Genomic DNA, 21822 nt, shown 5'->3' with positions numbered 1-21822 from the left:
CCAGGTGGTGTTTTTCCTTGTGTAGCACTCACTTAGAGCTGCATTGCTTCTAGGAGTTTGGTGACCCACTGGTGGAGCGCCGCGCACATCCATCGCAACCAGACATAAACCGCGCAGAGGATGAAATGCAGCAGGTGTAGCCTGGAGAAGAAGTGCGCATATGTGAAGGTTTGGCACTTAATGAAAGGGGATTTAGACCCTCCCTCCCAGTGACGACTGATGAATTTCTTGATTTTGAATTGTTGGGGTGTAAATGTTTGCCTTGAATGTGTGGGAGCCGTACCATCCAAGAGATGTACAAGGCATTCTCCCCTACTCAACCCCCTGAGAAATGTTTTAAAATAATGGCTTAAAATGGACGTAATACAGTACACTTTCTGTAATACAGCACACTTTCTGTAATACAGCACACTTTCTGTAATACAGTACACTTTCTGTAATACAGCACACTTTCTGTAATACAGTACACTTTCTGTAATACAGCACACTTTCTGTAATACAGTACACTTTCTGTAATACAGCACACTTTCTGTAATACAGTACACTTTCTGTAATACAGCACACTTTCTGTAATACAGCACAGTACACTTTCTGTAATACAGCACACTTTCTGTAATACAGCACACTTTCTGTAATACAGCACACTTTCAGTTCACAATCGGTTTTTGCATGTTAGCATGTGCAAGAATCACATAGATGCAAGTCACCAACAGTGCACACAAACATTTTCCAAAACATTTTCATGGTTCCAGTAGAAAAAGACAATGTAATGCTCGTTGTACCAATATATGCCACTATGACTATATAAGAACTTACTTCTGTTGGCATTGCCAGTACAAACTGCCATGTCACAGTAGGAAACCAGACTGTCGGCACCAATGTAGGCCAGTCAAGCCATGTAAGAACACTTGTCATATTTGCTGTACCTTTGATGCCCTGTAAAATAATTGCCATGCCACAGGAAGAACGTACATCCAAATTGACTCCACAAATGAAGGGCAGCCTAGCAACATTGTAACTCTCATTATGTTTGCTTTACCATTGATGCCCAGTACAAAATGTCATGCCACAGTAAGAAAGTATATTTAGACTAGCTGCACCAAGGTCGACCAGTCTGCCCACATGATAACACGTATTATGTCAGTCAGGCATACGCTGTTACTGCAATCATGAAAGACGGCGGCACGGTCCGACTTTCTGCACTCCTCCAAACTCTTATTATTGTACTCTGCGTGTTTTACAGAGCCCAAAGGGCTAAGAGTTGCACATTTTAAAAATGCATAGAGAGGGGATGTGCTACTGCTCCTGGGCAGACAGCACAGTCCCCTATGTAAGTAAAAGCACACAGGTGGGCTGTGCTGTCTAGCGCCCAGCTTCGGTAGGGGCTGTACCTTTAGAATAACATTCTGAACGTACATTAGCATGTTATCTAAATGTGTACATATCTCACCCAAAGCTAGGGGGCAGCACCTCTTCACCCTATTAAAGCTGCCACTGATTCCTAGGGTATTGCTGAGCTAGCTAAACCCAGCTTCCATGGAAGCAGTGGTGGCCATTGTTCTAGACGTACATCGGGCCTCTGGGAAAGCGATACCATTGGATGCCTCGGAGGCGGGTCGCAAACAAGAATATTCTAGGGGCTGAAAGTACCGCTACCAAATGATATGAAATGATAGTTCATTTATATAGCGCCTATACACAATGTATATAATGGAGACGAAGATGACCATGTGTTTGAAGATGCTAAAAAGAAGACTAACTTTTGAGAGAAAATAAAATGTAATAGTACACAAAATTAGATCTTTACACAAAAATTCAAGAAGTTTGAGGGCCAGGAGATGATTATGTGGCCAGCGTACGGGAATTAGCCACAGCAGGTGACTTTGGAGACACTTCAGACTAAATGATCATGGTTATGCTGGAGGTCATTTGCCAAAAGTGTCTCCATGTCTATAAGAAGCCGCATCATAAACGGACCGCACTGATCATGCGAAACACGTGTCTGGGGTTGCTGCCGCTACCATTGTCTGCAGACTTCCAGTGCTGGGCTGTCCCGGTGAGTGTGATCACGCTGATCTGAAAATAGATCTTTCTCGCCTGCCACGGCACAATGAGCTAAAAAGGGATGGTTGACACAATCCCATTAAAAATGAAGTGTGCTGATAAAAGATTGTTATGTTATGTTAATTACGCTTAGAAGGCGCCAAAGCCCGCAGGCATTCAGGCGCTGAAGATACAGAGATGGAAGCAATGACCCCATGCTTAAGATCAAAAGTGTCTTATAGCCCAGGCACAGGTCAACATTCCAGACCCAATCACTGAGTAATTATTTTCAGTGTCAGTCAGGGAGTGTGAGGCAAATGCAAGAACATACTAGTTTTCATCAGTACGGACTCACTGCCACAGACACTTGCGTCAAATGCAATGGTGGTGTGATGAATCTGATGGAGTCAACACTCCTCTCCCAGTGGTGACCTCTCCCCATGTGGCCAAGGGACGGCAGCCACTACCTGATCCTGATGCTGGGGGGGGGCTATATGAGTGAGGATCACATGGGGGGGGAGGCAACCCTCAAGGACATCACCAGGTGAGATGTGGTATCCCTACCAATCAAGGGACCTTAGGCCCCCTTCCTACAACCCTAAGAAAAATCCCTTCCCTAATGAACTCATGGCTTGTACCTATCCTATCATTTCCCTAAAAAGTACTCGGACGAGGAAGAAAGGGAGTATCCTGAATGAAGATCACGTTCCTGTACTTTGACGAGAAAGATCCCCAATGACTCACAATAGAGTTATAATATCAGTACTGTGACAAGGCCGAAGAATGGAGGAATGAGGATTACAGGTAAGAAAATACAGCAGTCTATTCTTTCCCCTAATCCAACAGGCCAGAGACAGTTTAAAAGCAAGGAAAGGCTCTGAGTGTGAGAAAGACCCTTGCTGGAGGACCTGGCTGCAGGATTAGTTTGTTGCAGAACAAGTTGTTTTGGACTGCTGTTCCAGAGGAGAGAAGGTGAATTCCTTGCACCCCAACAACTTGTGGAGAACTGGGGAGCACTGGGGAAACCCAGTTGACTGCTGTGGTCCCCAAAAAAGGGGGAGAACCCCTAGACACCAACAGAGTGCCAGAGTGAAACAGGATGCTCCCTCACTGGGAGAGTTCTCCAGCTGACAGCAGAGAGAGATGCTGGCTGTGGAAGTGTTGGCCTCTCTGTCGATCAAGGGAGACAAGCATGGTGTACAGATATCCAAAATGCATTATATAATAAAATATCCCTCCTCCAAAGCAAACTAGCAGCTAAAAAACATAACCTCCCATTGCCAACCATCCTGCAAAGCCCAGTTGTTAATACTACTAAACCTACCCAGCGGTTTAAATTCACACCAGTCTCCATCAAAGAAGTGGAAAATATCATAGCTGCGCTGAAACCTTCTAGATGCCAGGGAGATACCTGCCCAGCCTCGGGAATGAAAGAAGCTGCCAGCGACCTAGGCTCCTTCATAACGACCTTAATCAATGCTTCATTTACAACCTGCACAGTTCCTACTAACCTCAAGGACGCCTGGCTTGTACCACTCTTAAAAAAAACACCCTAACCCAAACATACCAACAAAGTACAGGCCGATCACAACAGTTCCCTTCCTTCTAAAGATTATTGACAGAGCAGCTTACCTCCAGATACAATGATATCTGGAGTTGAATAACCTACTAGCGCTCCGCCAGTCAGGCTTCAGACCTCAACATGGCACCGAAATGGCCTTGATTGATCTGAAGAATCAAATTGATGATCTCAAGGATAACGGGAAATTAGCCTTAATCCTCCTCTTGGACTTGTCGGCTGCTTTTTATTTGGTGGACGACAAAGTGCTATGTAAGCACCTATCTACCTCAGCCCAATTCTCACCTGAAGCAACAGCCTGGATGCATTCCTTCCTCAACAATAGATCCATGAGAGTGTTCTCACCTTCAGCCTCGGCAGATCCGATACCTATAACATGTGGAGTACCACAAGGCTCTTGTGTTTTAGCCCACTATGTACAACATCTTCACTAAGCCTCTATTTGATGATCTGGATCACATGGGTGTCTCATACACAAATTATGCCGTTGACACCCAGATTCTCATACCACTGACTGGTGATTATGACACGGACCTGGCCTTAGTGAACAAAATTGACATCATTCAGGCCTGGATGGCCACGCATGATCTATGCCTGAATGATGAGACGACCGAGCTGCTGATCCCGGGAGACCCTGGCAGCCTCAACAAACTCAGCAATCACTACCTCTCTTTCAACATTGACGGTATTAACATCAAAGTGGCAAAGGGGGTGAAAACCCTCGGCTTCTACCTAGACTTGGCCCTTAATTTGCATAAGCAAGTTAACGCCACAGCCGCTGCGACTGCTTACACCTGCAAGCTGATCCGCACCGGAAAACCCTTCCTATCCACTGACAGCTGTATTACCTTAGCAAGAGCCCTGATACTCTCTAAACTCAATTTTTGTAATGCACTCTACTTAGGGGCCAACCAGTACATTGTCAGTAAACTCCAAATCCTCCATAATAACGCCCTCAGAATGGCACTAAACATTCCCAGAAGACAGCATATAACTGAGGTTAGATAAAACAACTGGCTCTCAATCAAGAATAGAATACATCTCAAAACGGTCTCCCTCACCTACAAATGTTTAAATAACTCAGTATCCAAATACTTAATGGCCAAATTCGTCAAAAATACCTCAACTCTCCCTTCTAGAACAGCTAACTCCTTCTGCCTCAAAGTACCGAGATACAAACGGGAAAGAGCTGGGGGTAGTAGCTTCCCGGTCATGGCCGCTACCCTATGGAACTCTCTGCCCACAACTTTAAAAGCTGATCAATCCTTCTTTAGTTTTTGGAGAAAAAAAACAAAGAATTGGCTATTTGACAAAGATTCTTAAAGACTGCCTCTGATGGTATTCACGCTTACTGGCCTCTGTACATGTCAGTTGTATAATATCTGGAATTTTCATTTGTATGTAAATGTAATTTAAATAATGTAATCATTGCACTATGTATGCATCCTCTAAGTAACCTGTACTCCAAAAACTTGTAAATGTGCCCGGATACCACTGGGTGAGGAGCGCTATATAAATAAATAAACAAAGAAACTGCTGGGCAGGTGTGAGGTCCGTGGAGCCAACCTGCTTGCAGAAGAAGCAGACTGCAGGGGATGGTACGCTGCAAGGACGCCAGAAGAAGGAAGGCTTCCAAGCATTTGCAGGTACCAAAAGACAGCCTCTGTGCCACTCAAGCATGGAACAGCCCAGAGCAGGTGAGCAGGAACCGCGAGGGGCGCAGAAGCCACAGAGCAGAGGCGGCGAACCTAAAGAGAGAGAGCGGGTTGCCGGAAAGCCACTGCAGGCTTGCTGTGGGAGAAGCAACACACGGCACAGAGAGCCAGTGAGTCCACCCAAGGGAAGTGGAGGCACCAGGGCCTTTCGACGTTCCTACCAAAGGAAAATAAAGTAAATGAAACAAATGAGAAAGAATGAGATACTCAGTATCTCTTAAAGAAAATCATTTTTGGAAGGCAAAGCCAGAGAGAGGTCCAGGGAGGAGAAGAAAACCCCTCACCTCATGAACTTTTGCTGAACCATATTAGTAGCAAGTCTAGGACCGACATCTGATGGAGGCAAAGTCGAAGAGCGGTCAAAGCAGGGAGAAGAAAACCTTTACCTCGTGAACCTTTGCAAAACCATAACAGTTGTGAGTCGGGGACCCGTGCACAATGGGAGCAAAGCCTGAGCGAGGTTAAGGGGAGAGAAAGCAAGCCCTTCACCTCGTGAATGTTTGCAAAAAAAGCCCTGGCAAAAGAGTATACCAGGCAGATGAAAGTTACAAGTGTGTTCATACGAGAAAGTCCTGGCAGGAGAGTATACCAGGCAAGGACAAGTTGTGACTCTGAGTGGGAGTAGTGCACTGGTTGCCCCGGGTGCACAGTGACATCGGCACAGCTCGTGGAGGTCCTTAAGGTGTGACTCTGAGTGGGAGTAGTGCACTGGTTGCCCCGGGTGCACAGTGACGTCGGCACAGTTCGTGGAGGTCCTTAAGGTGTGACTCTGAGTGGGAGTAGTACACTGGTTGCCCCGGGTGCACAGTGATGTCACTGCTCGTGGAGGTCCTTAAGGTGTGACTCTGAGTGGGAGTAGTGCACTGGTTGCCCCGGGTGCACAGTGATGTCACTGCTCATGGAGGTCCTTAAGGTGTGACTCTGAGTGGGAGTAGTTCACTGGTTGCCCCGGGTGCACAGTGATGTCACTGCTCGTGTAGGTCCTTAAGGTGTGACTCTGAGTGGGAGTAGTGCACTGGTTGCCCCGGGTGCACAGTGATGTCACTGCTCGTGGAGGTCCTTCTGGTGTGACTCTGAGTGGGAGTAGTACACTGGTTGCCCGCGTGGACAGTGATGTCGTCACAGCTCGTGGAGGTCCTTAAGGTGTGACTCTGAGTGGGAGTAGTGCACTGGTTGCCCCGGGTGCACAGTGATGTTACTGCTCGTGGAGGTCCTTAAGGTGTGACTCTGAGTGGGAGTAGTGCACTGGTTGCCCCATGTGCACAGTGAGATCGGCACAGCTCGTGGAGGTCCTTAAGGTGTGACTCTGAGTAGGAGTAGTGCACTGGTTGCCCCGGGTGCACAGTGATGTCACTGCTCGTGGAGGTCCTTAAGGTGTGACTCTGAGTGGGAGTAGTGCACTGGTTGCCCCATGTGCACAGTGAGATCGGCACAGCTCGTGGAGGTCTTTAAGGTGTGACTCTGAGTAGGAGTAGTGCACTGGTTGCCCCGGGTGCACAGTGATGTCACTGCTCGTGGAGGTCCTTAAGGTGTGACTCTGAGTGGGAGTAGTGCACTGGTTGCCCAGGTGCACATTGACGTCGGCACAGCTCGTGGAGGTCCTTAAGGTGTGACTCTGAGTGGGAGTAGTGCACTGGTTGCCCCGGGTGCACAGTGATGTCACTGCTCGTGAAGGTCCTTAAGGTGTGACTCTGAGTGGGAGTAGTGCACTGGTTGCCCTGCGTGGACAGTGATGTCTTCACAGCTCATGGAGGTCCTTAAGGTGTGACACTGAGTGGGAGTAGTGCACTGGTTGCCCCGGGTGCACAGTGATGTCACTGCTCGTGGAGGTCCTTAAGGTGTGACTCTGAGTGGGAGTAGTGCACTGGTTGCCCCGGGTGAATAGTTACGTCGGCACAGCTCGTGGAGGTTCTTAAGGTGTGACTCTGAGTGGGACTAGTGCACTGGTTGCCCCGGGTGCACAGTGATGTCACTGCTCCTGGGGGTCCTTAAGGTGTGACTCTGAGTGGGACTAGTGCACTGGTTGCCCCGGGTGCACAGTGATGTCACTGCTCGTGGAGGTCCTTAAGGTGTGACTCTGAGTGGGAGTAGTGCACTGGTTGCCCCGCGTGGACAGTGACGTCGGCACAGCTCGTGGAGGTCCTTAAGGTGTGACTCTGAGTGGGATTAGTGCACTGGTTGCCCCGCGTGGACAGTGACGTCGGCACAGCTCGTGGAGGTCCTTAAGGTGTGACTCTGAGTGGGAGTAGTGCACTGGTTGCCCTGGGTGCACAGTGATGTCGTCACAGCTCGTGGAGGTCCTTAAGGTGTGACTCTGAGTGGGAGTAGTGCACTGGTTGCCCCGGGTGCACAGTGATGTCACTGCTCGTGGAGGTCCTTAAGGTGTGACTCTGAGTGGGACTAGTGCACTGGTTGCCCCGCGTGGACAGTGATGTTGTCACAGCTCGTGGAGGTCCTTAAGGTGTGACTCTGAGTGGTAGTAGTGCACTGGTTGCCCCGGGTGCACAGTGATGTCGTCACAGCTCGTGGAGGTCCTTAAGGTGTGACTCTGAGTGGGAGTAGTGCACTGGTTGCCCCGCGTGGACAGTGACGTCGGCACAGCTCGTGGAGGTCCTTAAGGTGTGACTCTGAGTGGGAGTAGTGCACTGGTTGCCCCGTGGGTGCACAGTGATGCCACTGCTCGTGGAGGTCCTTAAGGTGTGACTCTGAGTGGGAGTAGTGCACTGGTTGCCCTGGCTGCACAGTGATGTCACTGCTCGTGGAGGTCCTTAAGGTGTGACTCTGAGTGATAGCAGAAATGGGGAAGTGCTGGGGAATCACTTACCCAAATAGATCAGTGTCTTCAACGCCCTGCGCCACCTGCTGTTCGTTAGTTCTGTTTTCCACCTGCCTCGCCTGATATCTGCTCTTCCTCAAGCACCTAATTCTTCTGATGTCATCTGCTCTTCCCCCAACAAACTCTCACCACTTCTTCCTCCAAACTCTCCAAACCTCTTCCTCCAAACTATCACTACCCCCTCCTTCTGATACTATCCCTCCACCCCCCATGCATCACCAGCCCCTCCTGGCGTCTTCTCCTCCTCCAGCTACACTCAACCTTCCATCTCCCGTGTAGCGCTTTCCAAAGTCCCTCAACTGGCAGCCACTACCTGCTGGAACAACCACACCCCTGGGCTAGCTGGGCTGACTTATATAGGTGTTAGCCTCCCTCCCCAGGGTGGGACTTTGGAAAAGGACCTGCTGCTTTTGCTCACAAGTGTTCCAGGGTTGGGATTGGTTGTGGCTCCCAGCTTCCTGTGAGTCAGAGTGAGGCTGAGGCTAAGTCTATTTTAACCCCTGGGGCCATTTTGGAATTTTAGTAGTATTTCTGTGGAACTTATATGGGCTGATGGGAGAAACCGAGCTGTCGCTGGGCCCTGGGACGGGTTGGGGGCGTTTTCACTCTTTGCCTCCTGCTCTGTGTATAGTTTATTGTGAATGATTGTACTTGCAGACTTTCACTGAGGGTGTGAGAATGCGGACCAGCGTGGCAACCTCGCGGTAGGCTGGAAAGAAGGGATTTCTGGGTAATCTTGAACAGCAGCTCCTAGTAATCGGAAACAGGATTTTCATTGGCGCCACTTTGGACAAGGGGCGCGAGTGCTGATGGGGAGGGTTTATGGTAAGGTAACTGCTGTGACTGAACTTTTTGGGGTCCTGTTTTTAGTTTGGGACTGGGTGTTAGTTGGCCTATATTTGGCAGCGGGTGCAATGGAACTACAGTGACAAACCCCATTGTTAGCTCCCTCCCTGCCGGTGCAGCCGGTGGAGGGAGAGAGGATCAGGGCCTTCAGGCGGGTCGGGCTGAGGAGCGAAATAAAGACGTGACACACTCTCCAGCTCGTGCCTGGAACTGTCTGCCTGCAGGGCGGGCCCTTTATTCTTAATGTGCCTCACGTCACCATGCTTGCGGGTCGTGAGGAATACGTAACACCCATCAATGGGATATGGATGGAAAGAGAGCACCCTGGTTCTCCCCACAATTCTGCCTCCAGGCCCATAAGCCACTGGCTCAGGGAGGCAAACCGGCCTCAAGACCGCTCTTCTGACTGGCTGCAGCGCCAGCCAGGGGCCTTCACCACAGACACCTGGTCCATATGCCGCAGGAGAAGGCCGCACTGAACCACGGGGAGTAATAGGAGCACGAGAGTGCCATGGAAGAGCGACTGGACAGGGCAGAGAAGCAACTGCACCGCAGGGCAGCCAGCAAGGAGGCTGCCAGGTCAAGGTACGTTGGTGCCAAAGTAAGGAGACCAGGAGGAACGTGCCTGGGCACAGGACCCACAGGAAGCAATTCCAGCAGCAGTCAACAGCATAACGGTGAGCCACATGACATCAGTAGTAGTGGAAGACAGATCAAGTCACCATGGCTGACCAGGAAATCCCAGCCACGGTGGCTGTTACACCGCCCACCCACACACATGTGGCGCTGCAGCTGCCAGGTGCATTTCATATTACAGGCACGAGCAACATGTGACCCAGATGGGCCACATGGGGAAGGGATGTTGAGCTCTGCGTAGGGGCAATGGGACCTGTTTCAAGACACGAGCAAACACTACTTCCTAAAGCTGGCGGTGGGTCCAGACACAAGGGACATCACTGATCAACTGCCAGAGGGCGCCATTGACACTGTTCAAGTGCTGAAAGCAGCACTCACAGCATATTCCAGCCCATATAACAATGTAGACTATGGGTGACACGTATTTCTCTCCACAAAACAGGAAAAGGGGAAACCATGGACACTGCCCATTGAAATGAAACACTGTGACTTCAACAACCACTCAAATAATGAAGCACTGAACTCACAAATCATCGCGAGGTGCGAGTCACAAACTTTTTGCAAGAAACCGCTCCAAAAGCTTAGACTACTAGAAGAAATATTAATGCTGGCTCGGGCTGACCTGGCTATAGAATGACAAGCAGAGGCCATGAGCAAGGCGAACATATCCACAAACCCCCCAACCCAGTCACTATTCACACAATGTCTGCCTGGACAAGACACAAGCCGCAGGTGGAAACATTCTGCTATGGATGTGGGTATAAATTTCCACACAATGGGACATGCCCTGCTCTGCGTGTGGAGGCAAAAACTACTTCAAGTCAGTTTACAGGATGTCCAGAAACACAGCGAAGGGAGACAGCAAAGGTAGTGGCCAAAGCAGACTCAAGGACAGACACCACATGTCAGCCATAGCGGCATCCTCAGCGGCTGCAAAGATGCTTGGCAGACACAAGGGGTGATGATGACTGAAGAGAAGGAAACGGAGAAAAGGCACACGGCGATCCCGCGTGCCAGTAGCCCACCCACTAAATAAGTTAACACAACATGAGGAGAACCATCTCCGGTTGCGGAAGCACCTCAAGACCTTCCTCTTTTCTTCTGCTTTCTCTCCCCTTCTCCCCTGCTGATCTGCTCTCTCTTGGCACTGTGCACCTGGCCACTCTCTGTCCCCAGGGCCCATGTATCTGCTCACCCTGCCACCCTCCTGCACTGCCACCTGGCCACCCCTTGAAATGGAGACTGTCTCTGTACCCATACAGTCCCCCACCCTCCCCCCCTTTTCCTCCTTTTCTGCACTTACTTAGACTTACCCAGTCTGCTGCCGTAAACACTGCTGCACTTGCCACTTGCTGGATGCACTACCGCTGTTTATTGCCTCTATTATCTATTTATTTGTATTTATTATTATTTATCTTTTCTCCCCTGCTTCGCACTCTCCTCTCTCCCCCGTCCATGCAATTTTTCCCCTTTCCCTTTTCCCAAGCACTTGCTCGTTCTCAATGTCACTGGGCCTAGTAAGATCGTTGATGTGTTCTCCCCCGTTCCCCTCCCTTAGCTTGTCGCGCTCTGAAACACTTGTGCATGAGCGCGATACAAATAAAATATCATATCATATCATAACAAAGGTGGATTACCTTGTTTAAGTTCAAGAAACTCCAGATCTCTTGCCTGTGTCTAATAACGAGCATCCAAGACACGATTCATAGCAGTGAGCAATGCATGAAAGTCATATGATACCTGACTATTGGCCTCCAATAAGGGATGAGCCCAGGCTGCTGCAGTACCGCCTAGGTAAGACACAACAAAAGCAGCTTTGGTCGTGGTGTCGGGGATCGAAGTAGGACGACATAAGAAATGTAGTTTGTATTGATTAATAAAGGCACAGTATGCTTTAGGATCGCCATGGAACCTCTCAGGAGGGGCCAAAGGAAACTGTCATGGGATTTTGTAGTGGCATGAGAGGAGCAGGAGCTGCAACCACAGCTCCCCCAAATTCATCGTCATGGGGTAGAGGATATGCCAAGCTTTGTAAGGAATCATTCCTCTAATGGATAGACGTATGGGCGACTGACATGTCGTTACGTAAGTCTGTAACTAATTGGACCAAGGCCGCTAATGATTCAGAGGCCCTGTCCATTCTATTTCTTGTGGGGCTTCTTATTCTGTCAGAAGCGTACAGGTCAGCCTAAGTTATGTTGGACTTGTCTTCACTGGAATAACCACTAAGAATAACCTCTATGAGGGTGACCTTTCCTATGACGCAAAATCTCACAAGCTCTACTATACAGGTGAGTTTATGATTCAGGGGAAAGAGCAAAATACCACCAGGTATACGCCAGGCTGAAAATGCAAGAATATAGCTTTACTAAAGGGAAAACACCTGATAAATGGGCGGTAGACTGCTATTGTTTTATGGAAATCAACTGGTGGTCAAAAGCACTGTCGTTCTGTACTGTAGTCTGTAGAACAAAACAATACTGTGGATAGTGTAGACCTAGAGTATGCATACGAAGAATGTTACAGTACTATAGCTCACCTTGTAACTACAGGGAAGGTTCCTTGATAGGTTAATACAGTAGAAGAAGAGTGGAGTTATGAGATGCTGTGATGAAAACGGAGGGATGGTTAGCGTGGTTAATAGGACCTACCCTGGGCGGCCGAGCTTATCTGTGTTGGTCTGCAGTGCAGCCTAGCGTCCATAGTTCAGTAACACAGAGTCTTTCCCGGGAATGAAGATAAAAAGTCTCAAAATGCTCCACAAACACAAGAATCTGCAGATTTCAAGCAGAACATCCAAACCAAGGCAGGCGACTCTTGTTTAAGGTGAATCCAAAAGCAATCCATGAATTCAAATGCAGGGTTCGTTGCCGGTAAAGTTACGAGTGCAAAGTATCAGAAGCGCAATCCAAAGACAAGGTCAAGTATACAAACAGGGTCAGCAATACAAAAGATGGAAAACAGGTGCAAAACAGCAAGTACCTACTATGATAAGCGCCAGCGCCATTGAACTGCAGACTTTTGTAAGTAGCCGGTGAATGCTGCAGCGTGGCGACGTGCCTCTGCATGTCGGATAACCATGGAAACGTGGGATACACCATGGCGTGATCGTGCAGCAGGAGGCGTGCAGTGCGCATGCTCCGGGCATTGTTGTAATCACCATGGTAGCCGCCAGCAACAATGGGAAAGAAATGGTGCATACCGCCGTGTGCGTCGGGGGCAAAGCATTCTCCTGCAAATCTTGACACATTGTGTCAACCAAAAGGATGCTGCGCCAGAAGGTGTGGTTTCCAAAGCTAGATCCCAAATAGAAGAGCTGCTCAAAGAATGCCCCACTTGTTGTCTAATCACACCAGCAAAGCATCCCAAACCACTATGAATGACCGAGTTACCAAAGGGCGTGTGGGAGGAAATCACTATTGACTTCTTTGGACCCATAGAGGAGGAAAGTACATGTTAACAGCCATAGATGAATATTCATGATTGCCAGAAGCGCAGATTGCAGGATCTACAGCAGCGCACCACGTCATACCAGTGCTTGACAGATTATTCACCACCTATGGCATCTGCTGCTCAGTCGGATGAGGAACAGGTAAAAGATCGGATGAAGAAGATTCTGCTCAGTCGGATGAGGAACAGGTGGAAGATAGGATGAAGATGCTGCTCAGTCGGATGAGGAACAGGTGGAAGATCAGATGAAGAAGATGTTGCTCAGTCAGATGAGGAACAGGTGGAAGATAGGATGAAGAAGATGCCCCTCAGTCAGATGAGGAACAGGTAGAAGATCGGATGAAGAAGATCCCGCTCAATCAGATGAGGAACAGGTGGAAGATTGGATGAAGATGCTGCTCAGTCGGATGAGGAACAGGTGGAAGATCTGATGAAGAAGATGCCTCTCAGTCGGATGAGGAACAGGTAGAAGATCGGATGAAGAAGATGCTGCTCAATCAGATGAGGAACAGGTGTAAGATCGGATGAAGAAGATGCAGCTGATCTGGATGAGGAACAGGTGGAAGATCGGATGAAGAAGATGCCTCGCAGTTGGATGAGGAACAGGTGGAAGATGGGATGAAGAAGATGCCTCTCAGTCGGATGAGGAACAGGTAAAAGATCTGATGAAGAAGATGCCTCTCAGTCGGATGAGGAACAGGTGGAAGATCGGATGAAGAAGATACCGCTCAATCAGATGAGGAACAGGTGTAAGATCTGATGAAGAAGATGCCTCTCAGCCGGATGAGGAACAGGTGGAAGATCGGATGAAGAAGATGCCGCTCAGTCGGATGAGGAACAGGTGGAAGATCGGATGAAGAAGATGTTGCTCAGTCAGATGAGGAACAGGTGGAAGATGGGATGAAGAAGATGCCGCTCAGTCGGATGAGGAACAGGTGGAAGATCGGATGAAGAAGATGTTGCTCAGTCAGATGAGGAACAGGTGGAAGATCGGATGAAGAAGGTGCCTCTCAGTCGGATGAGGAACAGGTAGAAGATCGGATGAAGAAGATGCTGCTCAATCAGATGAGGAACAGGTGTAAGATCGGATGAAGAAGATGCCGCTGATCTGGATGAGGAACAGGTGGAAGATCGGATGAAGAAGATGCCTCGCAGTTGGATGAGGAACAGGTGGAAGATGGGATGAAGAAGATACCGCTCAATCAGATGAGGAACAGGTGGAAGATTGGATGAAGATGCTGCTCAGTCGGATGAGGAACAGGTGGAAGACCTGATGAAGAAGATGCCTCTCAGTCGGATGAGGAACAGGTAGAAGATCGGATGAAGAAGATGCTGCTCAATCAGATGAGGAACAGGTGTAAGATCGGATGAAGAAGATGCAGCTGATCTGGATGAGGAACAGGTGGAAGATGGGATGAAGAAGATGCCTCGCAGTTGGATGAGGAACAGGTGGAAGATGGGATGAAGAAGATGCCTCTCAGTCGGATGAGGAACAGGTAAAAGATCTGATGAAGAAGATGCCTCTCAGTCGGATGAGGAACAGGTGGAAGATCGGATGAAGAAGATACCGCTCAATCAGATGAGGAACAGGTGTAAGATCTGATGAAGAAGATGCCTCTCAGCCGGATGAGGAACAGGTGGAAGATCGGATGAATAAGATGCCGCTCAGTCGGATGAGGAACAGGTGGAAGATCGGATGAAGAAGATGTTGCTCAGTCAGATGAGGAACAGGTGGAAGATCGGATGAAGAAGATGTTGCTCAGTCAGATGAGGAACAGGTGGAAGATGGGATGAAGAAGATGCCGCTCAGTCGGATGAGGAACAGGTGGAAGATCGGATGAAGAAGATGTTGCTCAGTCAGATGAGGAACAGGTGGAAGATCGGATGAAGAAGGTGCCTCTCAGTCGGATGAGGAACAGGTAGAAGATCGGATGAAGAAGATGCTGCTCAATCAGATGAGGAACAGGTGTAAGATCGGATGAAGAAGATGCCGCTGATCTGGATGAGGAACAGGTGGAAGATCGGATGAAGAAGATGCCTCGCAGTTGGATGAGGAACAGGTGGAATATGGGATGAAGAAGATGCCTCTCAGTCGGATGAGGAACAGGTAAAAGATCTGATGAAGAAGATGCCTCTCAGTCGGATGAGGAACAGGTGGAAGATTGGATGAAGAAGATACCGCTCAATCAGATGAGGAACATGTGTAAGATCTGATGAAGAAGATGCCTCTCAGTCGGATGAGGAACAGGTGGAAGATCGGATGAAGAAGATGCCGCTCAGTCGGATGAGGAACAGGTGGAAGATCGGATGAAGAAGATGTTGCTCAGTCAGATGAGGAACAGGTGGAAGATCGGATGAAGAAGATGCCTCTCAGTCGGATGAGGAACAGGTGGAAGATCGGATGAAGAAGATGTTGCTCAGTCAGATGAGGAACAGGTGGAAGATCGGATGAAGAAGATGCCTCTCAGTCGGATGAGGAACAGGTGGAAGATCGGATGAAGAAGATGTTGCTCAGTCAGATGAGGAACAGGTGGAAGATGGGATGAAGAAGATGCCGCTCAGTCGGATGAGGAACAGGTGGAAGATCGGATGAAGAAGATGTTGCTCAGTCAGATGAGGAACAGGTGGAAGATCGGATGAAGAAGATGCCGCTCAGTCGGATGAGGAACACGTGGAAGATCGGATGAAGAAGATGCTGCTCAATCAGATGAGGAACAGGTGTAAGATCGGATGAAGAAGATGCCGCTGATCTGGATGAGGAACAGGTGGAACATCGGATGAAGAAGATGCTTCGCAGTCGGATGAGGAACAGGTGGAAGATCGGATGAAGAAGATACCTCTCAGTCGGATGAGGAACAGGTAAAAGATCTGATGAAGAAGATGCCTCTCAGTCGGATGAGGAACAGGTGGAAGATCGGATGAAGAAGATACCGCTCAATCAGATGAGGAACAGGTGTAAGATCTGATGAAGAAGATGCCTCTCAGTCAGATGAGGAACAGGTGGAAGATCGGATGAAGAAGATGCCGCTCAGTCGGATGAGGAACAGGTGGAAGATCGGATGAAGAAGATGTTGCTCAGTCAGATGAGGTACAGGTGGAAGATGGGATGAAGAAGATGCCTCTCAGTCGGATGAGGAACTGGTGGAAGATCGGATGAAGAAGATGCCGCTCAGTCGGATGAGTCATATCAAGGTGATGGAGAATAGTCAGGATGTGAAACCCGAGCTCTACTCGACTTCACCAACAGATCGGGTCAACAGGAGCAAAGGATGGAGAGACCGTAGACCGCTCGAATAAGACCAAGGCGGCTGATTGGAAAAATGGGGTAACTAATACAAACTTAATGCATAAAATGGGGGAAGTTGTGGCATCGGGCGCGCGGTCAAGTGTTGGGAGGGGCGGGACCTGGGGGGCAAAAGAGGGAACTACTGTGATGTGGGGAAGGCAGTCATGTGGAGGAAGGTGTATGAAGGAAGACGGTGTTACAAAGGCTCTGTTGTCTGTGTCCTTATTGCAATAAGGCACCATGCGAGAGGTGTTATACGATGGTGGGTAGTCTCCCCACCATCGGATGAGACAACACTGTAACTCAGTGGGCCAGCAGGCCCATCCAAAGTGGGCCAGAGTGGAGATCGGCGTCACGTGAGTCCCACCTGAGCATAGGGGTGGAGCTCTTTAATTCAAGCAGTGACTTCAGACCTCACTCTCTCATGAATGCTTGAGTGTGTGTGGTTGAGGGCTCCAAAGAGAGCGGCAGTGTCGGCTCAAGGTGCACTCAAAGGGTGCAGCTGCACAAGGGCACCCCACAGCGTAGTAAATAAAGGGTGCCTTGCCTGCAGCTCAGTGTCATGTAAACAGTGCCTATTAAAGAATCACAGCGACATGACACTGAGCTGGAGGCAAGGCGCTATTAAACACACTAAACAAGAACAGGAGGGGCTCAGTTCTGTGTCAGCCAAACTACAGAACTGAACCCCCTACTGTTCTGCATTTGTGTTGGGCAGGTGTACAAATCTCACACAGGGCGCTGGCAGACCGTGATTTAGGCTGGACACTCCCGATTTTTCAGTGAAAAAATAATTGTAGCCCCAATGCATTCCTATGGGAAAATGTATGTCTCCTGATTTCCCTGACGAATTCTCCATCCCAGCTGTGTCAGAATGTTGGCATGTATGCATTTTGGTTCTCTGAAAGGGATAGTGAGGTGGTCAGGTGTGGGCAGAACATGTCTGAAAGTTTCAGAGACTGACAGTTATATGGACTACATCTCCAAGGTTCTCAGCATTTATGAAAACAAGGTAAGTGGCAAAGTGCCTCTGAACCTCTCCGCGCTATTGACAGGCTGACCCAGTGTGGGTCAGGAGCAGCAGTGAGCATGGGTGAATGTATGGCACGTGATGTGAGAGGAACTTCCCGAAAGTCCAAAGCTGAGAGAACACATCAGCACCACTGCCCCAAATGAGCTAGGGCTCCCATTGGCTACTTTACTTATGAACGCAGCTTGTATTCATGTCATGTGAATAACCAAGCCGTGTTAGATACCACCAATACAGATACTCTGGAGCGACCACCTCATCATTCCATTTTTGATTAAGCAGCCAACCAGCCCAATAGACCTCAGACTGTCACAACAAGAAACTGTAGCAATCTGATAGAACAACGTGAACACACAAAACCATCAACCACGGACCATGGACGAAGCTGACCCCAATGACAAAACAGATCTACTTCATAAATGGATCACTGATCCAACCGACATCTCCCAGGAAAACCTTCCACCCCATCACAAAAGATATCAATGGCAAAGGGGTTTACTCCCCTCCTCGGCGCCATGAATAGAAACAGCAAGAAGCTGGAACTAGAATGGAGGAATAAATACGACCTTGGCAAAAAAAAATCACGATGCCAACGACAAATCCGATCATACAAATAGGAAATTCAAAAAGCCAAAAAGAAATACTACAACAACCGAACCACCAAAACCACCAACACACAAAAAAAGAACTATTCAGCATCATAAACGAAATGGGGAACCCACCTGCTTGCAACAACACTCCGCTACCCTGACTCAAACCATGCAACGACCTTGCAGAACACTTCAAAAACAAAATCAGTGTCATCCACTGAATCATACTAAGCAGACCAGTGTACCAAAACACACGGCCACCACCCCCAACCGTGGAGCATCAGAACAAACTCCAAAGCTTCCCCGAAATCTCAGTAGAGACATTTGTGAAGCTGGTAGGAAATAGCAACAATGCAGCCCCTCCCCCAGGGACCCCTGCCCTCCAGACATATACAAATCAATCCTCGCGCAGGATACACCCATGGAATTCTACAGAAACCTCATTAACCTTTCACTCACAACAGCGGAAGTACCGCAATCGTTCAAATCTGCGTTCATCAAAGCACTCCTCAGGACACGGCAGGCAATGTGGATGAGTTCTCTGACTACAGACCTATCTCAAACATTCCCTACCCACCAAAATGACTTCAAACCTATGTCTACAGACTAACACAGGAGCACATAGAAAAACTCCAGCTACTGGACCAGGCACAAGTCGGCTTTAGACCTAACAGAGGGACAGAGACGGCACTCCTCTCAATCTGGGATGATTTAAAGGCAAATACAGACTCCGACACAAATTTCGGCTCTGGTACTACTGAACCTCTCTGCAGCATTCGATACAATCAGCTATGACCTCCACATCAAGAGACTAGAAAAAATAGGAGGCACCTATTTAGCCTTACTGTGGAGTAAATCATTCTTAACCAATAGAAAGGAAACCATCTGGATTAAATAATTTAAATCCACTCCAAGGGACACCAACTGTGGAGTACCACAAGGATCATCCCTATTCCCACTGCTATTCAATATCTACCTGACTCCATTAATCAAGCTCATAAAAAAATACAACTTTACGTGCTACAATTACGCATACGACACACAAATCGTCTATAAAATCAATGACGCACAAGAAGAAAACACAACGCTGGAAGACTGTCTACAAGACCTCTATGAATGGATGAACACACACCACCTCAAACTCAACCTGGGCAAAACAGAAATAATGGTTACACCCAAAAACTAGGAAGACAACCACTACATTGCATGGTCCGCAGAACTAGGAACAGCACTGACGCTGTCAAATACAGTAAAAGAACGTGGAGTCCTAATGGACAACGAACTAACACTAGAACCACAAGTAAACGCAATAATCAGGCAATGCTTCTTCCTCCCGCACACGGTAAAAAGGATCCTACCATTCCTCTCCTTCACCCATAAAACACTCAGCATCATCACACTCATTATGTCCACAGTAGACCATGCCAATAGCCTTTACCTCAGAATGCCAGAACGCCAAAGTATCCAAAATGCAGTGGCCAGACTCCTCCCCAGACTACCACGAAGGGAGCACATCACCACAGCACTAAAAATGCTACATTGGCTGCCAATCAAACAACGAATCACGGTCAAAAGAATGTGCATAGCGCACAGAGCTGCCCACGGCCAAGCAGCAGAATTCCTACAAAAGAAAATAACCATTTACAAACCTACAAGAACACTCAGATCAAGCAACGACATTCGCCTAGAACCAAAACCATATACAAGAAAAAAACTTGGGGGGTCGTCATTCTCCCACCTAGCAGCAAAAACGTGGAACACTCTCCCAAGAGAAATACGCAATACGAAGGCTCACCTAAAATTCAGAAAAGTACTTAAAACTTGGCTCTTAACCTCAAAATCAGACGGAAGCGACTAGGAATAACAAAGACACCTCTGGAAACAGAACACACCTCAACAAGCATACATGGAAGGAACACGCTAAGAATGGAGCCCAGGAATGACCCACTCCCAAACAATACCCCCACTCTAGACAGCACGCTAGGGACAGGCACCATCTCAGCAGAGGGGGAAGCACTAACCAATAACTGCCCCTCCCCCTCCCCCCCAGAAGGCCTTAGAGTGCCTGGTCCTCGGAAGGTGGGGATCCCGCCCAAGGAGTTTGGGGAGGCAATGGTAGGCACATCCTTTGACTACCTAAGAGCAGACCCTTCAACCTTAACCATCTCTGCGCAGGAGTGGGGGAGGCCATCACAACCTCATGCCCACAGACCACTAGACAGCTACGGATGAAAGCCACCACAATGCGCAGAACCCGTAGAATGAACCACTACAAAGCGCCCAATACACAGCATGGGTAGAGAAGCTGAGCACAGAAATCTGAAAAAAAAGAGGTAAGAAAAAATCCCCACTAACCCAACCCTAAAACCTGAAGCTCTACATACACCTCTCAAACACTAAACAAACACAACCTCTTCCCTGCACAGCAATCCGCAAGCAATTCACCACACTGCAACAACAAAACACACCACACATAGACTCGCACAACAGCACATGGGCCTCTACCGAGTCGTAAATCGCACCCAAGCTCAGTGAACAGTGCAAACTGAACTGAAGCTTTCAACAGGACATCACAACTCTGGCTCGACCTCTTCCCACTAGGCCCTACTAACCCACCCCACACTCTTTCCTTTTTGGATCCGGCAGAGGACCACTTCAGTATAAATGATCTTTAACATTAACATTAACATGAAGCTGGTTCCAGTGTTTTCCTACAGTGCTGCCGGGTCTGTAAAAGTGTCACTACGAATGGCCACAAGGTGGCGGTATTGGCTTTGATGTGAGAAAACAAACCTTAGATCAGGAAGTGGCTGAGACTGGGTGCATATCAGCTGTCAGTTTTACCCTGACTGACTGTCCCCGCTTCCGCCCCCTGGCAGAGGCCCTGAGCCACTAGCCTGATGTTTAATCCGCTCTGCCCCCGCCCTACAGGCCCTGTCACGTGACTGGCATTCTTCTGGGTATAAGGCAAGGCTGAGAAAGGGGCACCTGAGCGAGGGTCTGGATGCCCTTGGCAGTAGCCACCCAGTATAGGTTGTTCCGCACTGCTGCCCTTTTGCTCCCTAGGTAATTCGCGCGGGGGAATGGGGCGGGGGTGGGTAGGACTTCACCTACCAGGGCAGCTTAATAATTTGCTTGTTTCTGCACTACCAAAGGTCGCTGTGCAGCAACCACGTGGAACCGCCCACCCCGGAAATGTGTGCACAGATGACGGCACGGCGTCTACTCTAATGCCAGTCTCTCCTCTCACGCACAGGTGAGCTCTCATCACCTCTCAGGCCGGTGGGCCCCTGTCTCTCATCCTGAGCGGGCCAACTCCCCCTACCACGACGGATGAGCCAACGACGAACATGATTTCTATCACCGAGTTCCAGAGTGAGTACTGACTATGAAGATCATGCCCAAATCAATCACTCACCCACCCACCAAATGGGGGCCTCATCGAACTTTGCCTGCCTCAACCACCCGCAGGGTGCCTCACCCAACAATGCCCATCTCAAATGGGCCACCTCACCCACACATGGGGCGCCTCGGCCCACAATACCTGCCATAGCCACACCTGAAGTCTACCTCCTTCAACAACAATTCCTGCCTCGCCACCCGTAATGCCGCCTCACTCACCGATGGGGTCTGCCTCACACACCTAACCTAGCAGCGCCTCACCCAACAATGGCCATATGGCCCACCCAGAGGCCATCTCCGTAAGAGTGTCTAAGGCCGCCTCGCCCACCCACCCTTAGCGCATCTCAATCAACAATGGTCGCCTCACCCAAGACGCCAGGGGCCATCTCCGTAAGAGGGTATAAGGCTG

At 49.0% G+C, this 21822-nt stretch overlaps 1 protein-coding gene across 1 annotated transcript in view; it reads left to right on the top strand.

The window, feature by feature from the left end:
* The first annotated feature begins 21196 nt into the window (after positions 1-21196).
* The window catches only part of GOLT1A (golgi transport 1A), a 28333-nt gene continuing 27707 nt past the window's right edge, over positions 21197-21822 (top strand). Inside the window, exon 1 of the mRNA XM_069632597.1 lies at positions 21197-21386. Coding sequence (XP_069488698.1) covers positions 21362-21386 — 25 coding nt within the window. The 5' untranslated portion in view covers positions 21197-21361. The remainder of the gene's footprint in view (positions 21387-21822) is intronic.

Source organism: Ambystoma mexicanum, chromosome 13 (assembly GCF_040938575.1).
Source record: "Ambystoma mexicanum isolate Mex_15411 chromosome 13, UKY_AmexF1_1, whole genome shotgun sequence".
In the NCBI taxonomy this organism is placed as follows: Eukaryota; Metazoa; Chordata; class Amphibia; order Caudata; family Ambystomatidae; genus Ambystoma; species Ambystoma mexicanum.
This window is presented reverse-complemented; position numbering and strand designations above follow the sequence as displayed.